The 17,472-nt window shown below is 35.7% G+C and overlaps 1 protein-coding gene across 5 annotated transcripts in view; it reads right to left on the bottom strand.

Moving 5' to 3' along the window:
- The window catches only part of ELP4 (elongator acetyltransferase complex subunit 4), a 132,277-nt gene that overhangs the window by 89,850 nt on the left and 24,955 nt on the right, over window positions 1–17,472 (bottom strand). For all 5 annotated transcript variants that reach the window (XM_040701149.2, XM_426160.8, XM_025151417.3 and 2 more), the window contains exons 4-6: window positions 14,833–14,961; window positions 10,036–10,175; window positions 1,587–1,671 (exon numbers count right to left, since the gene is read on the bottom strand). In XM_040701149.2, coding sequence (XP_040557083.1) covers window positions 1,587–1,671; window positions 10,036–10,175; window positions 14,833–14,961 — 354 coding nt within the window. The remainder of the gene's footprint in view (window positions 1–1,586; window positions 1,672–10,035; window positions 10,176–14,832; window positions 14,962–17,472) is intronic.

Raw genomic sequence — 17,472 nt, 5'->3', positions numbered from 1 at the left:
TTTTAAAAAAATTATTAAACAGTAATAGGTTGCACTCAATAATTCATACACATAGTCTTCCTTGACACAGAAATGAATACACAAATGATAACAGCCATCTAGATCATAGAATCACCAAGGTTGGATAAGACCCACAGGACCACCCAGTCCAACCATTCACCCATCACTAATAGTTCTCATTAAACCATGTCCCTCAACACAACGTCCAAACGTTCCTTGAACACCTCCAGGGTTGGTGACCTCCCTGGCAGCCCATTCCAGTGCCTAATGCGTAAACTGGTTTGAGAAAGAATTCTTTTTCAAACTTTAAAGCTTTGCCTTAGAGATTTACATATTTGCATACACTTTTAAATTTGTCTGACCTAAAGGTCCGGTTTTTATTTGCTCTTTGATCTTTATTGGCTCTAATAAGACATTCTGAAACAATGAAAAAGAATTACAGAATACCACTATCCCACAGTATTTAATATTTCCTTGTCTGTAGAAAGAAAAAAACCAAATATTGTCTCTCACAGATCTTTATTTTGTTTAAAACTTAAAAAAAAGAAAAAGTTCAGGAATGTGCAAAGGACGCTGCTTTCCCTTCAGACTTGGCTGGTGAGACAGCTAGGAAACACTAGCCCCATCCCATTCAGAGGAGGTTCCTTGCTGCTTTTTGCACTCCGTGAGGTCTCCAGTCCCAGTGGAGACGTCAGCCGGGTGTGGCAGAAGAGGGGAGAGGCTGGGACTGAGCACAGCCAGCCAGTGGTCCAAATTTAAATGCAAGCATTCTATGTGGATAATGTTTCTAAAAATACTCTTAGACAGGAATACATAAACTCCAGTGTTATTTTCCACACAAAAATAATATTGTGCAACAAGGAATATAGTTATCAGTAAAGCCTCAATATCGCTTATTTCATTTACATAACCTGAAAAGGATTGGCATATTATTTGATATGTCTAAAAACAGGGGAGAGGGCATTGTTCAAACTAGATATAAGGTTTTCAATTCTATCTTGTTGAACTTGGAATATTTCAGATAACCCACAATATGAGTTATGAAAACTAAAGTGATATTTGCAAGTCTGTGACAATTTATGAGGAGTGATCTTCACAAGTCTAGTAAGATGTTTTGATACTTAAATTGAAGTAAAATTACGCACCATTTAAGTCATTTAAAAATGCACTCGTTACCACAGCACTGAAAGAATCTGCAAGCCTAAATGTTTAGTCTCAAGAAGCTTGAGCACATTATTGCCAATACAATGGTTTGAAAAAAGATCTCTGTAGGTGAAAGTGACATTTTATTTAATTTCACTGTATTTGGCAAACCATTTATTAGCTAATTGCACAGAGTGTGCTTTTTAGTAATCCTGGCCTACAGTTCTTTTTCAAATGTTCTGCGTATCTGCTAAAAACAGGTAAAAGCTCCAAACGTACATTAAATTATGAACCACAATCTCCTGTTACTTTTCTTGTTTACTTCAACAATGTTTAGAAACAGCTTCTTCCTTGTTAATTTTTCCAGGACATTCTTTTGCCACCCTTGAAAATTCAGAAAATCTCAGTTCAGAATAATAGCAGAGTACAAACGTGCTCAGTACCTGGGGATGAGAGCCATCAAATCCCTCCTGGTAAATGACACTCTGAATGGACCGAAGCAGCCTTGCATAACCACAGTTCATATTACTGTTAGAAATAAGAAAGAGTTTAGTAGCACATACTCTCTAATAGCTGTATTAAAAATAGATAGAAACAGATGCAGCTTTCAGTGTAGAAGTGTCTCATAGAAGGAAAAAAAAAACCAACCTTTTTATGCCTACCTTATATATACCTATATACTCTTATATATACCTGTACTCTACCGTAATAAAGAAGCCATTAAAAGCAGTTGTGATTGGTTCATGTTAACTAGTTCAGCATTCAGATATTTTGTGAAAGGTAAATCTCTTAGAGATTAAGATAACTTAATTATGTCAGGCTCACTTACATGTGTAAATTCAATGATTTAATATAGCAACTTAAAGCTGCAACCATTACAGCATAGTATTGATGTTCTATAGCAGGCAAATAGCTACTCAATTGTTATTCAGACTACGCCTAGTCAATTCCCTGGAGAACAGGGCTGACTTTCTATTATTTAAAGCTTTCATACATTCAAACACTACAAGAATCAAAACCAACAGAGAATGAAAGAGATGAATTTTCCACTTACATTAAAACATTCATTTAGCATTATTTGTTTTTACTTTTAGTAATCTTTCTAATACCACAACAGAGCATAAAATACATTCTGTTCTATTATAGATCTGTTCCGTATCCATCCACTCAGGTGTTAGTACTCCTTTATTTGCAAGGCAGCAAAATTGTGAGGTATAATTTATGTTGATGTGTTATTTGGAAAATAACAATGAATTCTAATGAAAAAAGAAAGAAAAATTAAAAAAGCAAACTGTTGCCTAAATTCAGGTAGCTAAAACCAGATGGAAGTTTAAAAAACTTTCTCCTCAAAGTCTTGGAACCGCCTGTTCCTGTACTTCCAATGCCTTTTTTCTGATACTCATTCTAGCCATGCTCTCCAGTCCAGAGGCAGAGGACAAAGGCAAAGGACAGAAAGTCCTAATCTTCACTTAAAACAAACCCCCCCCCCCCCCCCCCCACACACACACACACACAAAAAAAAAAACAAAACCCAACAACAAGCCAGCTGTTCACCTTCAAAAGAGACATACTAGTTCTTAAATCCCATAGAGCATACTGGCTTTTGTGCCTGGACTTGATGTAGGCTCCTCACCAAAGCTGAGAGTTTAAGCCCTCTAACTTTTCTAGCTTCAGTACTTTGTCACAATCTCACTAATTACCATCAAGACTTGTGGATTCTAATCTTCTTGGAAAATATGGTTATTTTGAAAAATTTACCTCAAAACAGTCTTAGTTGCAGCCATCATTCTATATGTTTGGTCTGATAACAATAGTGAAACTATTCCCATTACTTAAGTAAAATATTGAATATTATTCATGTATATTTTACTTATTTTACTAAGGAACACCTAAGTAAAGACAAGAAAGCTTGCTTTCATAATTTTGCACAGGAAAGAATTTTTGAGTATTTGGAGTTGCTTTACCATAGGTTTCTGTAATGCTTTCAGGAGAACAGTGTCAACCCAAACCCTAACCCCAAGATGATTGATCAATGTCTATAATGAAATTAAAATGATTTTATATTCATAATAATTCCAAGTTTTAAAATACTCAACATCAGAAACCATTCAGATGACACTTCATATATAAACAAAAGAGAGCTTCGAAATTAAACTCAATTTACTTGCTTTTAGTTTTAGTACTTTAAGTTAATACTAAGTATGAAACTCACAGCTGCAAACAACTGGCAATACACATCTCCACATGGCTTTTAATGTGTAACATCTGCCTTGCTATACAAAACAGAACATCTCAAACAGATGAGTAAATTGTCACTTTGGAAATGGATTATGTTCCCATTGCTTAGCTGCAAAAGGAACAGGTGTCAAATATTATACTTACTCTGTCTTAGACACTTAAGTTTACAGAGTAGGTGGCCAGGAAAAAAAGGCTTGAGCATCTACAACAGACAAAATGTTTTCTCTCTCCAAGTGTTCACATAAGAACAACCCAATCCTTGTTTATATAGTGCAATAATTTCTTCCTTTTGCCAGAGCTGGAGCAAATCTGTAGAGCTTCAGAATAACCAGAAGCATTTGTGTATCCTTTTAGATATTCCTTTATCCTCTTGAGAATGGTAGAAAACTACTGCTCACCAACAACAGGATGAAGTTTCCAACTACCTTGTAGCTGCAGCCAGGGATGTGCCTAACGCTTGTTTTGCTGTGGATAGTATTACAATGCTTGCTGTGCTATCCACAGTGTAAATCAGGGTGTATTCTGCAATCACAATGCTTATATCACAATCACAATAAAAGCAATTCTTGCTTTTAAAAATGAACGGAAGAAAATAATGCTTAATGTATGACCAAAATCAGAGAATTCTAAAATTTAAAAAGCAAACACAAGACAACCTACAAAGACATAAAAGAGATCTTTTATCGATGCACAGAAAATTTGCAGCAAAGAAAGATTTAAAGAAAATATTGTGATGCATATAGGTTTTTGTTTTTTTCCCAAATGTAAAAATAGTGGCTCTTCTGCTTCTGGCTAAAATATTAATGGCTTCCTTGAATTTGAACTATGCTAAGTAAATAAGAACATGAAAAATATTGTGGAAACATTATTTATAAAAACAGGTTGCATTACCCTTCTGGCAATGTTTGCCATAATATATAAGGAAGGAAATATGTTATTTTTTATTCTGTAATTTCTAGCCTTTTTTTTTTTTGTTTTGCGTTGTTACTAAACACCATTTAATTCTGATAATGAGTTTAAACAATTTTTTCTTTACTCTTTTTTTTTGTTGTTTATCAATTTAGTAATGGATAAAGCAGGAGCTGGCAAGAAGGTATCCTGGTTACAAAAGAGCCTCTGACTTTGCTGTTGATAGTTTCTAAGCATTTAACAAAGGTTAGGCTATCAAGGGTATGACAAATAGCCTTATTATGTATATGGAGACCCCATTAGGCAAGACAGTTAAAGCTGTTTTATCTAAATTTATCTGTAAATCCAGACTCTAGATAAATTCTTTTTTTCAAAAGCAATTGCATTCTTAAGGTAAAACTTAGGAGTATTATTGAAAAACTACAGCTTAACTATCTTAGTTCCCTGAATAATCAGACTTCATTTTTGGTTATTACAACTTAATGGGAACAGAAGTAAAGCAGAACATAGGAAGTAAGCCTCTTCAGTGATGCACTAACTTATCAGAGATGGTACTTTTGCCTTCCTGTTAAGTATCAGCTTTAGCAATGCACCAGAAAGGACACCTGAATATCCTAGCAACAGCAATGTAAACAGCTGCTATCAGGTGCACAGCCTTGTTAACCCAGTCCCAAGACTAAGGCCAGTATGTAGCTGCTCTGCCCTAAGAACTACTGAGCTAAGGAAGAGAAGGATGATGCTTTCTTCTGGCATCAAACATCCATCCTCAATTACTACTTTCTTTATGAAAAAGGACTTCTCAGTCTGTTTCCAGTTAATGTTTATCACAGAACAATGCACTTCCATCCACCTGGAGTAATTCTCCACAAGAAGATCCAGTAATCTAAGTTAGCCATTGCATTATGTACCAGAACTACAAAAAGGAGAGCAAATACAGTACTCCTCATCTCCCTCCTTCAGTGAGCAAACACAAGCACGTGCACAAAAACACAAGAAAGAAAAAGGAATTGCTCCAAACTTTAAGTGATGTACAAAGCCTCCCAATATGGTCACCTTTAATTGCAAAGTAAAAAGCCAGTAAATAGCTCATATCTGACCAACCAGTCAGCCAGACAATCTCCTCTCTTTGCAAGTCTGTAAGGATGCCAAATTCTAGTGCAGATAGAAAGCCAACACCATAGATACAGATATGTGATTTCTAAGAAGGGTGAAGAGTCTGTGGCCCATATAAAGCCCTTATACCTCTGACTGTGCAAAAGCAGTGCTGAAATGACTCTGCACCAGACAGTAGATGCAATTACAGAGGGTGTATGCACTAAAGAACAGTCTAAAGTTTTCTTAATTGATGCTAGAGAATTAGAAACATCAAAATGATTTGATCCTTTTCAGCAAAGTCACTGCAGAGCACAGAGCTTATGACCTCTGTGTAGAAATTATATGTTGGATTAAGTACACTTTCCACAATGGCTGCATAATTTCAGGTGCCCCTGCAATAGCAATAGTTAGAATACTGTATCAATTTTCTTCAGCCTGAAATTAGTCATGTTGTGCTCTGCTACAGTACAAACATTTAGAATGGATCATGTTAACTAAACTAATGAGGAAACATTTTGAGAAGATGGAAAAAATCTTTCTTTTTTATTTGCTAATTTTTAATTATTTGTTTGCAATTTCTGATACTATTAAAAAAAGTCATCCATCAACAACAATACCATCTACTTATGGAAAATTATATAGTAGATAAAACTATCAGTTTCCACTTCCTCCTCTATCACTGTATTAGTGACAAAAGCAATGCATTCTCAGATTAAAAAAATAAAAATAAAAATCCACAGCATTGAGTTTGGGCTGCACTCCTATGAGATTTAAAAGAATTTCATTACTTTGAAAGGTTTGTGTAATGTTATCTTTCAGTGATAACACTTTTTCTGTCAATTTTCTTTGAATAAACAGAGAACATTTAAAAGATAAAGTTTTTAGTGATCTGCTGAAATCTCAAGTCATTCCTTGCAACCATTTTCTTTTAAAGTTCCTTTCTCATTATTAATACTTCTTTGAGGTACTCTCATCCAACAGAGACTTTGCAGTACCATACATATAATTAAGAGTTATGTTGCCAGGTATTTCTTTGGCCATGAAGATAAGGCCATACAAGGTGGTCAGAGAAACTTTTGTCTAAGGAATTACATCCTCTGAGTATGGACATGCTAACTAGCCAGGTCTATGTTCCTAGTTCACTGCAAGAGGCAGTAAAAGAAGCCTGATCTAACTCTCAATGGGACAAACTACTAACTTCTATTTAGAAGGGTTAACAATAGCACTTAAATCTTTCTTTTAAAGCATTGTCTAGTTGATCGAGAACAAATTTTTACCCTTCTGTGATATACTGAAGCTAGCTTTAGAAGCCAGAAGCACTGCATCCTGATAGGATTGAGAGCTTGTTTTCGCTCCTTGAGAAAAGAATGTTTTCCTCTGATTTTCATCTCAATATTTGTATTAAAAAAATACAGTGCAAACCAGTTGCAATTCTGGAAAAGCATAGATGTTTTGAAAGCAGAGAAATAATTGGTAACATTCATACTTAGTTTTGTATTTAATACATTTTGACTAATGTGAATTAAAGAGTCACAGAAGACAGGAATGAAGGGAACCTCAAGAGGTCAGGTAGTCTACCTTCTTGCCCTAAGGCAAGATGAACTATGTCTAAACTATCTCTGACAGATATTTACCTAACTTATCCCTAGAAATTTTCAGTGATGGAGATTCTACAGCACTCCCAGCCTGTGTCTGCAAGGTAACTTTTCCTAGTGCTAATCATCAGAAAAATATTTCCTTATGTGACTACCCCTGCTACAATTTACTGTAGCTCATTATTGCTCATCCTACTTACTGTAGATGACAGAGTTACTGCCCTTGCCATGTCAGTTTTTAACTTGCTTTAGGACTCTTAGATTTGCCTAAAGAACTTCCACTCTTCCATCACAGGCCATATATCCCCACTCTACATCTAAACTCAGCTTCACATTTTCCTCCGAGACAAAGTTTTCTTGAAGGACGCTAACAAAAACAGTAGCCTTATCATGTCAGAGTAGAACAGGAGTACTTTGCACATCTTCCACATGAAATTTCAGTTTATCACCTACATGTTTTCTAGGTTATATTTTTTGGTATTATTCCAGATTATACTTCATAACCCTAGATCTTTTTCTGGATATCTGCTACCCCACTTTATTTGTTCAATTAATTATTCCATCTAGTTGGATATTTGGCGTGCCTTGATCAAATTCCAGATCACTGACACAGAACTTCATTTTAATTCTATCATCTTTTCCTCCTGCTTTTTTTCCAATTTTACATCATGACTTCAATGAAGATACCCACTGCTTAGGATACTTATCAGGCCAGATTAGTACTAGATTATTCCCTGATGTAATTCTGGGATAAAGTCTGATATTTCATTCAGGTTCAAATGTGACTCAATGACTGATTATTTAGAAGGTGTATGGGAACTGTTGAATCATGGCCTGAACCTCTGATTGACCACCTGAGGTGAGTGCTGAGTCAGCTGCAGGGGCACAGGTGAATGCAATTTCATCTGAGTGACCGGAAGGGGTGGAGCCTGGCTCCACTCCTCCTAGACCCCACTTAAGGGCTGACTCCCAAGGAGGAGGAATCTCCAGCTGGAGAGTCTTTCTCTTGGAGCCCTTCTGTGAGCCCAGGACACGGGTAAGATCTTAATTTCATTTCTCCTTTGTAATGCGATAATCTCTCTGGTCCAATACCTGTACACTTGTTTGCCATACAGAAGGTAAGTATTTAACAACAAATAAAACAACAACAAAGAAACCATCAAACTACTCTGTGCTCCTCCTTTGACATAATGGTAGACTTTACTGGTGCAGAATATCTCCTCTTTTATTTTAGAGCCACGAGACAGTAACATGCCCTTGTAGCCCAGAAAACCAATTAGGAAGAGCAGTGCCAGCAGGTTGAGGTAAGTTATTCTCCCACACTACTCATGAGGCCACATCTGTAGTGCTGAGTCCAGTCCTCAGTACAAGAGAGACATGGAACTACAGAATAGAGTCCAGTGAAGCATTACGAAGATGATGAAGGTTTTTAAGTACTACTGCTATGAGGAAAGGCTGAGGGATCTGGACTACTTCTTTTTAACTTTGTCCTAGTGTAGCTTTTTCAATACAAGGAAGCCAAAGTGAGTAGAGTTTATAGTCAAGGAAGACAATAATCAAAGTTAGAAGACGAATGCTGCTGTGTGAATGATGAAAGGCACGTAAACATATCTTCACAGTTCCCACGGATTGCTCTCTAATATTTCACTATTCCCAATATGTTCTTTATTCGTTGCTGCCCTTTGCCACACTGCATTGTAGTCTAATAATAACGCAATATGACCAATATAAGTAATAAAATATCAATGATTATAAACAATGATTAAAAATCAATGATTAAATGTCATTGGTAAGACTGATGAACTTTTATTAGGATGGCACACAAGGAAAATATCAGAGTTAAGCATGGCTTATAAAATCAAACGCACAAAAGGTAAAGTCCATTTTTTATGCTATACACATGAATTAATTTATTTTCCTGAAAATGTATTAGCTACTTTTTTTTTTTACATAATACAGCAAGAATGCATGTTATCAAACTAAAATCAGTGATATCTGAATGTATAACACAGAAATTTGGGGTCTTGGCTCTTGCTTTTCTACAACTCTAAAGGCACACTTCTATAAATATTTCTATAAACACTTATTTTATAAATCTCAGCTTTTATATTAGGGTCTATTATAATGAAAATTGCATGCAATGAAGATACTGTACTACTGCTTCTGGGAGTTGGCCCTACACACTGTGATCTAGGGAACCTAGATATTTTATAAATTAAGTGACTGGGCTAAACAAAGAAATTGCTAGTCCATATCTTACATTTGACTTGACTTGAAATGTCTCTAAGAAAAATACAATGGATGTGTTTGCCACAGGCTAATATGAGTCCTTGCTGCTGTCACTTATTTTTGTTTGGTCTTCCTTAATTCATTACTGATAGACATAAAGTATAGTAAGTTATTTGTTCAGCTAAGAGTTAATTATTTTCTCTGGAATTAAGGGTGTTGTGTAAGACACATAATTAGTGAGAGTAATTCTTCTCACAGGTTTGTTTTTTTTTTTTATATTTTACTTAGGTGAAGCTGTAGGATGGAAGAAGTAAAAGTCACATAATAAACTAATGTGATATAGCATTCTAAGCTATGTAGGTCAAGGATGGCCTGTCGTCTTAGCCCTAAAAACTGTGAATGGTTATCTTCATATTTCTGATAGCCACCTGACACACATTCATGAAAGCTGATGGGGCATAGTGCTCAGGGAGTAGTTCATAGACAGACAGTAATAGTTTTCCTCAGTCCCCACAGTCAACTGTCAGTAGGGCTGAGCTGAGTATTCAGCTGAGTCTTAGGCTGTCCTAGTAATGTCTGCCTTAATTGCCTATGCCAACTTGCTTCCTCCCACTGAGGAGTCACTATACTGAACTGCCTCTGTGCCACAGTAGCTTTGCTGACATTCTTGGTGTGTAGTGTTGACATGGGAACTGCAGCTGAAATACCTGTGAGCAATATATGGCTACAAGATTTTTCACAGCAAGTGTAGGTGAAAAAAATATTCCTTACTACTAACGTGTATTCAGAATGTGAATGCACAGAACTACATGGGACTACAACTTACCACATTTTTAGTTTAGGCTCTAAAGGCAATTCGTCAGGAAGGAAAAAACTGTGCCATTTTATGGATTGAAGCAGTTCTGGAGACATTTTTTTGGAAACATCATAATAATGTCCAAACTTCATAGATGTTGTTGGGCTAGTCTGTGGAAACAGCAACAGTGATACAAAACAACAATAATCTATTAGATGATTATCACAAGAAAAGTCATAAAATAGACACTCTCCTACAGACACATTACCTACTTCTGCATTTAATGATTACAGTTTTTAAAAATAAGGAAAATAAGTACCAGAAGACAATTCTAACCTTACTGGTAACTGAGAATGGAAGTGCAGAGATCAAGGAATAATGGTAAGCAATTTTTAAATGTGCTTGCCACAGTACCACTGCTGAGCAAGAGTTTTGTCACTTTTAAAATCACATCACTATCTCCAATTAACAGAAATTAACAGAAAAATAAACCTGAGAAGCTTAAAAAAAAAAAAAAGCAGCTCTGATTCTTACATAGAATGAAATGCTTTTTTTCTTTGTATCTAAAACAATGGAATATTGAACTGCTCCAATAATTTTGAACATTTTTCAGTAGGTTATGTAATAACATTCTACAAAAAGGATTTTTTTTAATAGGCCAGTGTATACATCTTATCAGCTATCTGAAAACTGAGCAGGCTTGTGTTTGTATGTAAGGAAAGTTCTCTAGAACAACTTCTGCTCTGATTTCAACATTCGCTATTCTTGCTATAAACAGGAATGACAAAAGGTATGCTGAATTATTACAATGTCGTTACAATATTTTTTGTACACTGGGCAGCAAATTATTTAGTTTCAGTTCCAAATATTACACAAAGTATTTGATTTCCATTAAAGTTGGTCTTGTTAATAAAATAAGCACTCTAACAGAAAAGACTATAGTCATGCCAGATGTAGCTATGTATTTATAGCTAACTTTCTGAAAGTAAGCATGCTATGTATTTCCACAATTTTATTTTATATTTCATTTTGCCACATATAGAAGGGCTCTTCTGAATGTAATGCCTCCTATTTTACAATGTTGACCCATGACATCAGAGGCAGATGGTGGTATGGCAGTAGAGGGACCTCTGACAAAATGGCTTGTGCCATGGAAGTGCGGATGAAGCAAAAGTGTGTCATTGTATGCCAACACGAGGAAAAAATTGCACCCACTGACATTCATTGACACTTGTGAACATTTATGGAGACCAAAATGTGGATTTGAGCACAGTGAGGAGGTGGGTGGTGCATTTCGCAAGTGGCGACAGTGGGTCACTCCCACTGGAGTAAAGAGTGTGGCATGCAGACTCTTGTTCATTACTGGTAAATATGGCTAATGGTGGTGGCCATGTTGAAAAAGAATGTTTTGTAGCTCAGAATTTGATCTATCAAATAGTGTTATTGTGTGCTTTGTATTGATGGTAGTTTTCATGGAAATAAATAGGAGGCATTACTTTCGGAGGGACCTATGTATATTCAACTGTTACAAGTAATTAGTATAATTTGGTTTAGAGTAAATATTTTGAAATTATTTAATTACTGGATGTTGGGCCTGGTCAGTTATCAGAGAATATAACTAATAACAATATTGCAGTATCTTTTCTACAAAAAACAGAATAACCAAACTAAACCCCAACTTTTCATTATTTTAACACAGATTATTAATTTAGCATTAAAAAAGAAACAATTGCTGATACATAGTTACAGAAGTTATATCATTTTTACTAAAAGAACAGATTCTCTAAACCAGCCTTCGCTTATTCATCAGCAACTGAATTTTAAAGAAGGCAATATAACACAACGTAGAGATCCATCAAACTGAACTCTCAACATTTTTTATGTAAAAGTACCTTTATTTAAAATGAGGATCCTGAAAACAATTTAAACAGGGGCTGTTCTTTGGCCTATAATCTATTCTTTATCCGGATTACAGATCAGAGTGTTTTTACTGCAATCTCTGCCAGAGCTCATCTTTTTATTGTGTACTTCCAAGCCCCCTTAATGTTTTAGAAAGGCCTTGACTAACTGAACTTTGATCTGATGTCTTCATTGAGAAAAGCTCCAGGTTGCCCATTTCAGATGCAAATCCTTACTGAGGCCCAATAGAGTTTAGTAAAGACAGCAAAAAAGAAGAAACAAGAAGTTTCCAGGATCCTCTTTGAGAATCCTGAGGCACATTGGTGTCCTTAATCCACCCTGCTGCATGGATTAAGGTAGGTGATAACCTCTCTTGATTCAAAAGAATAAGCACAGTGCCTACAAACTGGGTGGAGACTAGGATTTGGCTATAATAAAACACCATGCAATAAAAGCTTGGGCTATGCCAGAAGCCTATGAATAGGCCTCAATGTACTGCATTCCCAGGCTTAGTGGGGAAGCTTGCAAAAAGCCTACCTGAATCAAGTAAGCATGAATAATCTGCCTTAGCAGAATGACCATGGAGAGCGTGAAGCAGAAACTTTCCATTCCTCTTAAGTTTGATGTGATAAATTTATTAGTGGATTGTAGGCTCAGGCCTGTTCTTTCCTGGACTCCTGTTTTACGCAAGGAGAAATACACTAAATTGTCAGTGAGCAGAGTGTGCTTTTATCCTACCGTCTGCTGTTAATGTTTCTAATTGCAATACTAATGTGCTAGAAATCTCAGATTTAGGATGAATCAAGGCAGAAAATTGATTTCATGCTGTGACAGTTTATATATTGCCCCAAGAACATAAGCAGTTCATTCAGGAAAAAAAAAAAAAGAAAAAGAAAAAACACAGTCTTGCATTGCAAAACAGGCTGTCCATATACTCAAAAGTTTAAATTAACCTCTGGAACAAATGAAAGCTAACAAAGTGGCAAAGGCACATCAAGCAAAACAAGACCTGTTACTCTGACAGATTTCTGATAAACCAGCTATCTGTTTCTGATGTCCAAGATATATGGACATATGTAAAAAGCAGTTGTGATGGTTATGAAGAGGTCTAATGTAATTCTCATGCATAAATATTACAAAGGCCAGTCACATAGCTAGTTTGTAAGAGGTCCAGCAAAAGGGAAGTTACTATCGAAATTATTAGCAATTATCTCTTAATGACTTCCAAAATAAAAATGAAATTAGGCATCGAAAATACCACCAACACAACTTTTACTCTGCATTCTTACTATATGTAAAGCCAGATCCTGAATGGAAAAGTTTTCTGCTAACGTGTTCAGAGTCCCAGTTAAAAGTACAACTATTTTCTCTTCACGCTTGAAAATTTTTCATAGTAGCTTTTAAAAATGTACTAATTGCTTAGTTCAATCCATTTGGAAAATATGCCTTCAAATTTTATTCATTGTTTTTTTTTTCTGCCAAAAAAACCAAAATTTAAAGAATGAATTACAACTGAAGCTGTTAATTAAATGGTATTACTGAGTACAGTAAACCATCCAGGGAGCTGTAAGGCAACATCAAAAATTCTCCTTCCTGAAGTATTTCTACCAGTCTACTAGAATATTCTGAAGTATTTTTAACACAGAAAGGTTAAGAACTAGACTTTTTCACTTTTTTTAATGAAATCTATGCATTAAAATATTGTACATCAACTATTCAGAATGATCATATTCCAATTTAAAAAAGCTTCAACAATAACAAAGGAAACACCCTGCCAAAGATTGATCACTTCATTGTATTTTGCACAAATTTTAATAATTGAGGCCAAATACATTAAGCATTGTATTAGAAAATACTTTAGTACGGGATTGAGTAACAAAGGGTGAGTGTACACCTAGCCAAATTATTTTTCTGTTCGGTTAGAGCATCAGAGCACTATTTGTTAACCACATGCAATTCTTTCCTTATCAATGTACTAGGAGTTCTGTTAGATTTTAAATCAGACGGTTTATTTTGGGGATGGTTCAAAGTGGCACAGCAAGCTCCGCAATAATAAAATTGATGAGATTATATGATTACCCTGGAGGCTGTTTGATTTGGCATGTCACCATATATAAGTCTTTTCTGACACAACTATATAGCCATGTCTGTGCAATTTCACAGAAAACCAAACATGCCAAGCCTTATAAGATCATTTTGTCACATTCCAATTATGTTTTTTAAGAATATGACTGAACATACTGGGCGGTTATGACTAAAACTAGAATTTATAAAGCATGTAGGCTAAAACGTATAGGCAAAACAAGTTTTCTGTTCTGAATAGTCAAAAATGCTGTAAGTTTATTAAAGGTTGATTGTGCCATTAAATTAAATAAGAAAGTCACCAGCCACAGGAAATACATCATTCACAAAACACTAACAGCTGTAAACTCTGAATGACTGACCACTGCACTTGTTTCTTGTATTCTCCCTGCACAGCGATTAGTTTCTAGTGACAGTGAAGTTGATATAATTTCAAGTGCTCACTTTAGTTGTTATGCACATGGCTAAGCAAGTCAACAGCTTGCTTCAACACAATACTTTCATTAAAGAGATCTAATAAGCACTGTTGATCAAACCTCCATCAGCTATTTGTGTACTGCTACCTTTAGGAGAAGTTTGCAAGTGATCAGATCATTCCAACTTTTTTTTAACAGTACTCATTGAAAAATCCCAGAGCAATTCATTTGTCTTCTACATTTTTATTGTCTATATTAAATTTCACATTTCCTGTAAACTCTCAAATTCCTTTTCTCTCTGTATCTCTAGTAATCAAGACATACATTGTTGCAGGATGATTTACTTTCAGGAGGTAATCTTGTAGCACTGTCCTGTGTCAGAAAGTGCTTGCTCTGCAAGAGGAAAAGTTACGAAATACCAAAGACGTACCTCCACTTTTGGTGCATTTTGGTAGCGCCAGGCTATTTGCATAGAGTCCTGACAATCTTCAGACTTAGCAGCTGTTGCTTCTACTCGTTCAGTTTTGAAGTTATCATCAAGCAAAGGGGCTGGAAGTTCCTACAGGTGAAAAATGAAAGAATGTCAACTACCTGGTTTTAAATTAATGGTTTTCAACTAAGACAGGGGAGGTTTAGGTTAGATATTAGGAGGAAGTTTTTCACACAGAGGGTGGTGACACACTGGAACAGGTTGCCCAAGGAGGCTGTGGATGCCCCATCCCTGGAGGCATTCAAGGCCAGGCTGGATGTGGCTCTGGGCAGCCTGGTCTGGTGGTTGGTGACCCTGCACATAGCAGGGGGGTTGAAACTAGGTAATCATTGTGGTCCTTTTCAACCCAGACTGTTCTACGATACCTGTCACTAAACATGGCAGTTCAGATTTTTATCCAAAGAATGTACGTTGGCCATAACATGATTCTCTTCATGTAGTGGGCAATTCCAAAGTCCATAAGAAAAACTGTTTAATATACTTGTTCTGCAAGTATATCTTGCAGAATATTTTGCAAGTAATCTGCAAAATTATTACACATACAGAAAAGATTGCACATATGTAAGAGAATGCAGAATGGAAATATAATGTTGTATATGCTACTATACACAAACAATACATCTCGAGCAGCATCCATAATCTGTTTGCCCATTTTTTCTTTAAAAGCTATCTCTTAAACCATTCTAGAGAATAGGTAAGCTCCGTGTATCGTAAATTTGAATTTAAGGCCATTTGATAGTAAGTTCACTTTTCCTTGCCAGCTTTTCTAAAACATTTAAAAGCATTCAACAGATCACCATAGCCTACAGACAGAGGTTGAAGACGACTGTAACAGAATGGTTTGAATCCTCACTTCTGCTATCCATTGCACATACCTACTAATGACAAATACCTTATGAACACAAACAAAGGAGCAAAAGGAAGTAACAGGTATTTAATTCTTAAGTTTCAAATACAAACATTTCTAGCTTGAAAAAATAAGCACTGCACGTATGTGGATGTAGACTTGGATTAGAACTCACTACAAACTTTCTGATAGTGCAGGCTGTTTTGTACTGCTGAAAAAGCATGTGGATGACAAGCATAGCACTCATGCAGTGTGCTTCTACACCTATGAGATGTGTGAAATACAGTAATTTTCTGACCCATCTTTATCGTTCATCTGTGTAAGATAGAGGGCAAAGGAACTCTTTATCTGCTTTTGAACAGATCAAAACTGTGCTTAATCTTAGTTTTGCTTAAGTAACGTCTTGAGAGAGAGCACTGAGATGTGGGCATAAAAGAAACACATTGGAAAATTATTAGAAGAATAACCTGGATTAAAATATGGGTTATATGCAGAACACAGAGCATAGGCACAGTTGATAAAAAAATAACTAAACAACTTTCAGAGCTTTGTATGGGCAAACATAGTATCAACACAGAGAAATAAAACATTAAATAAGAAAGATTAACTGAATCCATGTCAGGTTTTGCATTTGCATAATCTGGAATTAAATAACACAGGAGAGATGTAGTCCAATAAATAACCTTACAAACAATATGCATTATTTTGTTTCTTCAATGTAAATTATCATAATACCTACAATTAGTGACAAAATTGAGAACAAAGGCTTCTAATTTTGGAACAGTTGTTTCCCTCTCTCTCTCAGTGGTTGGCCAGTACACCCTCTGAGATTAAAGGTAATGAAAACTAAGAAAACTTCTATGTAATTGCTTCAATAAAGTTGTAGGAAAGAACTCTATCTACATATTTCAGCAGTGAATAATTTTAATTTATTCACTTTGCTTTAGCAAATGAATTGCAAAAGCATTGGAGAGGCTCAGATTTCTCTGTTCAAAAGTAAATTTCCTTATTTTTAATTAAAGAAACAAAGAGTGTAATAATTTACATGATCTGCGTTCTCAACTGAAAGAATTTATTTCTAAAGAATGAATCATAACCATATGTTAAAAAAGCAATATAAAAAACAACTTATTGATTAACTAGCCTGTATTTCCGAGGATGTTGTATAACTCCTGCTATCAGCAGAATTGTGTTTATGAAAGAACTAAGTTAGCTAAATTTTAAAATAAGTACCAATGGAAAATGTTGAATGTCCAACTAAAACTGAAGTGCAAAATTCAGGATTCTTTCAAATCTATTCCCTGAACTGTAAGTTTGCATTACTTGGACAGTTTTGTGCTACATTATATGGCATACATATAGCCCTAAGCAAAATTTGCAGGTACCTTTTCCTTCCATTCACCAACATCAGCTGTCTCCCAATACTCTTTGCAACTTTTTATAGCAGTGGCTAACCTCTGTTTCTCTGGAAAGAATGTTAGACACATTTTGGAAGATATCATCAAATCCTGTCTAAGCACTTCATCCCACTCCCTGAAATTCTCATTGTTTCAGCTCTCACTGCTGATGTAATCAGTCACCACCTCACCCTGCTGTACTATGACTGGGCAGTTACTGTGCCATCTGCAAAGCTGAAAGCCAGGAAATGCCATGGTTTACCACTCACCTTACTGTAACTTAAAGAGAAAAACATTCCCAATCTTTTCTTAAGGGTGTTGAATAATTTCCCTCCA

Source organism: Gallus gallus, chromosome 5, assembly GCF_016699485.2.
Source record: "Gallus gallus isolate bGalGal1 chromosome 5, bGalGal1.mat.broiler.GRCg7b, whole genome shotgun sequence".
Lineage (NCBI taxonomy): Eukaryota > Metazoa > Chordata > Aves > Galliformes > Phasianidae > Gallus > Gallus gallus.
Note: the sequence above shows the minus strand (reverse complement) of the source record. Positions and strands in the feature narration are given on the sequence as shown.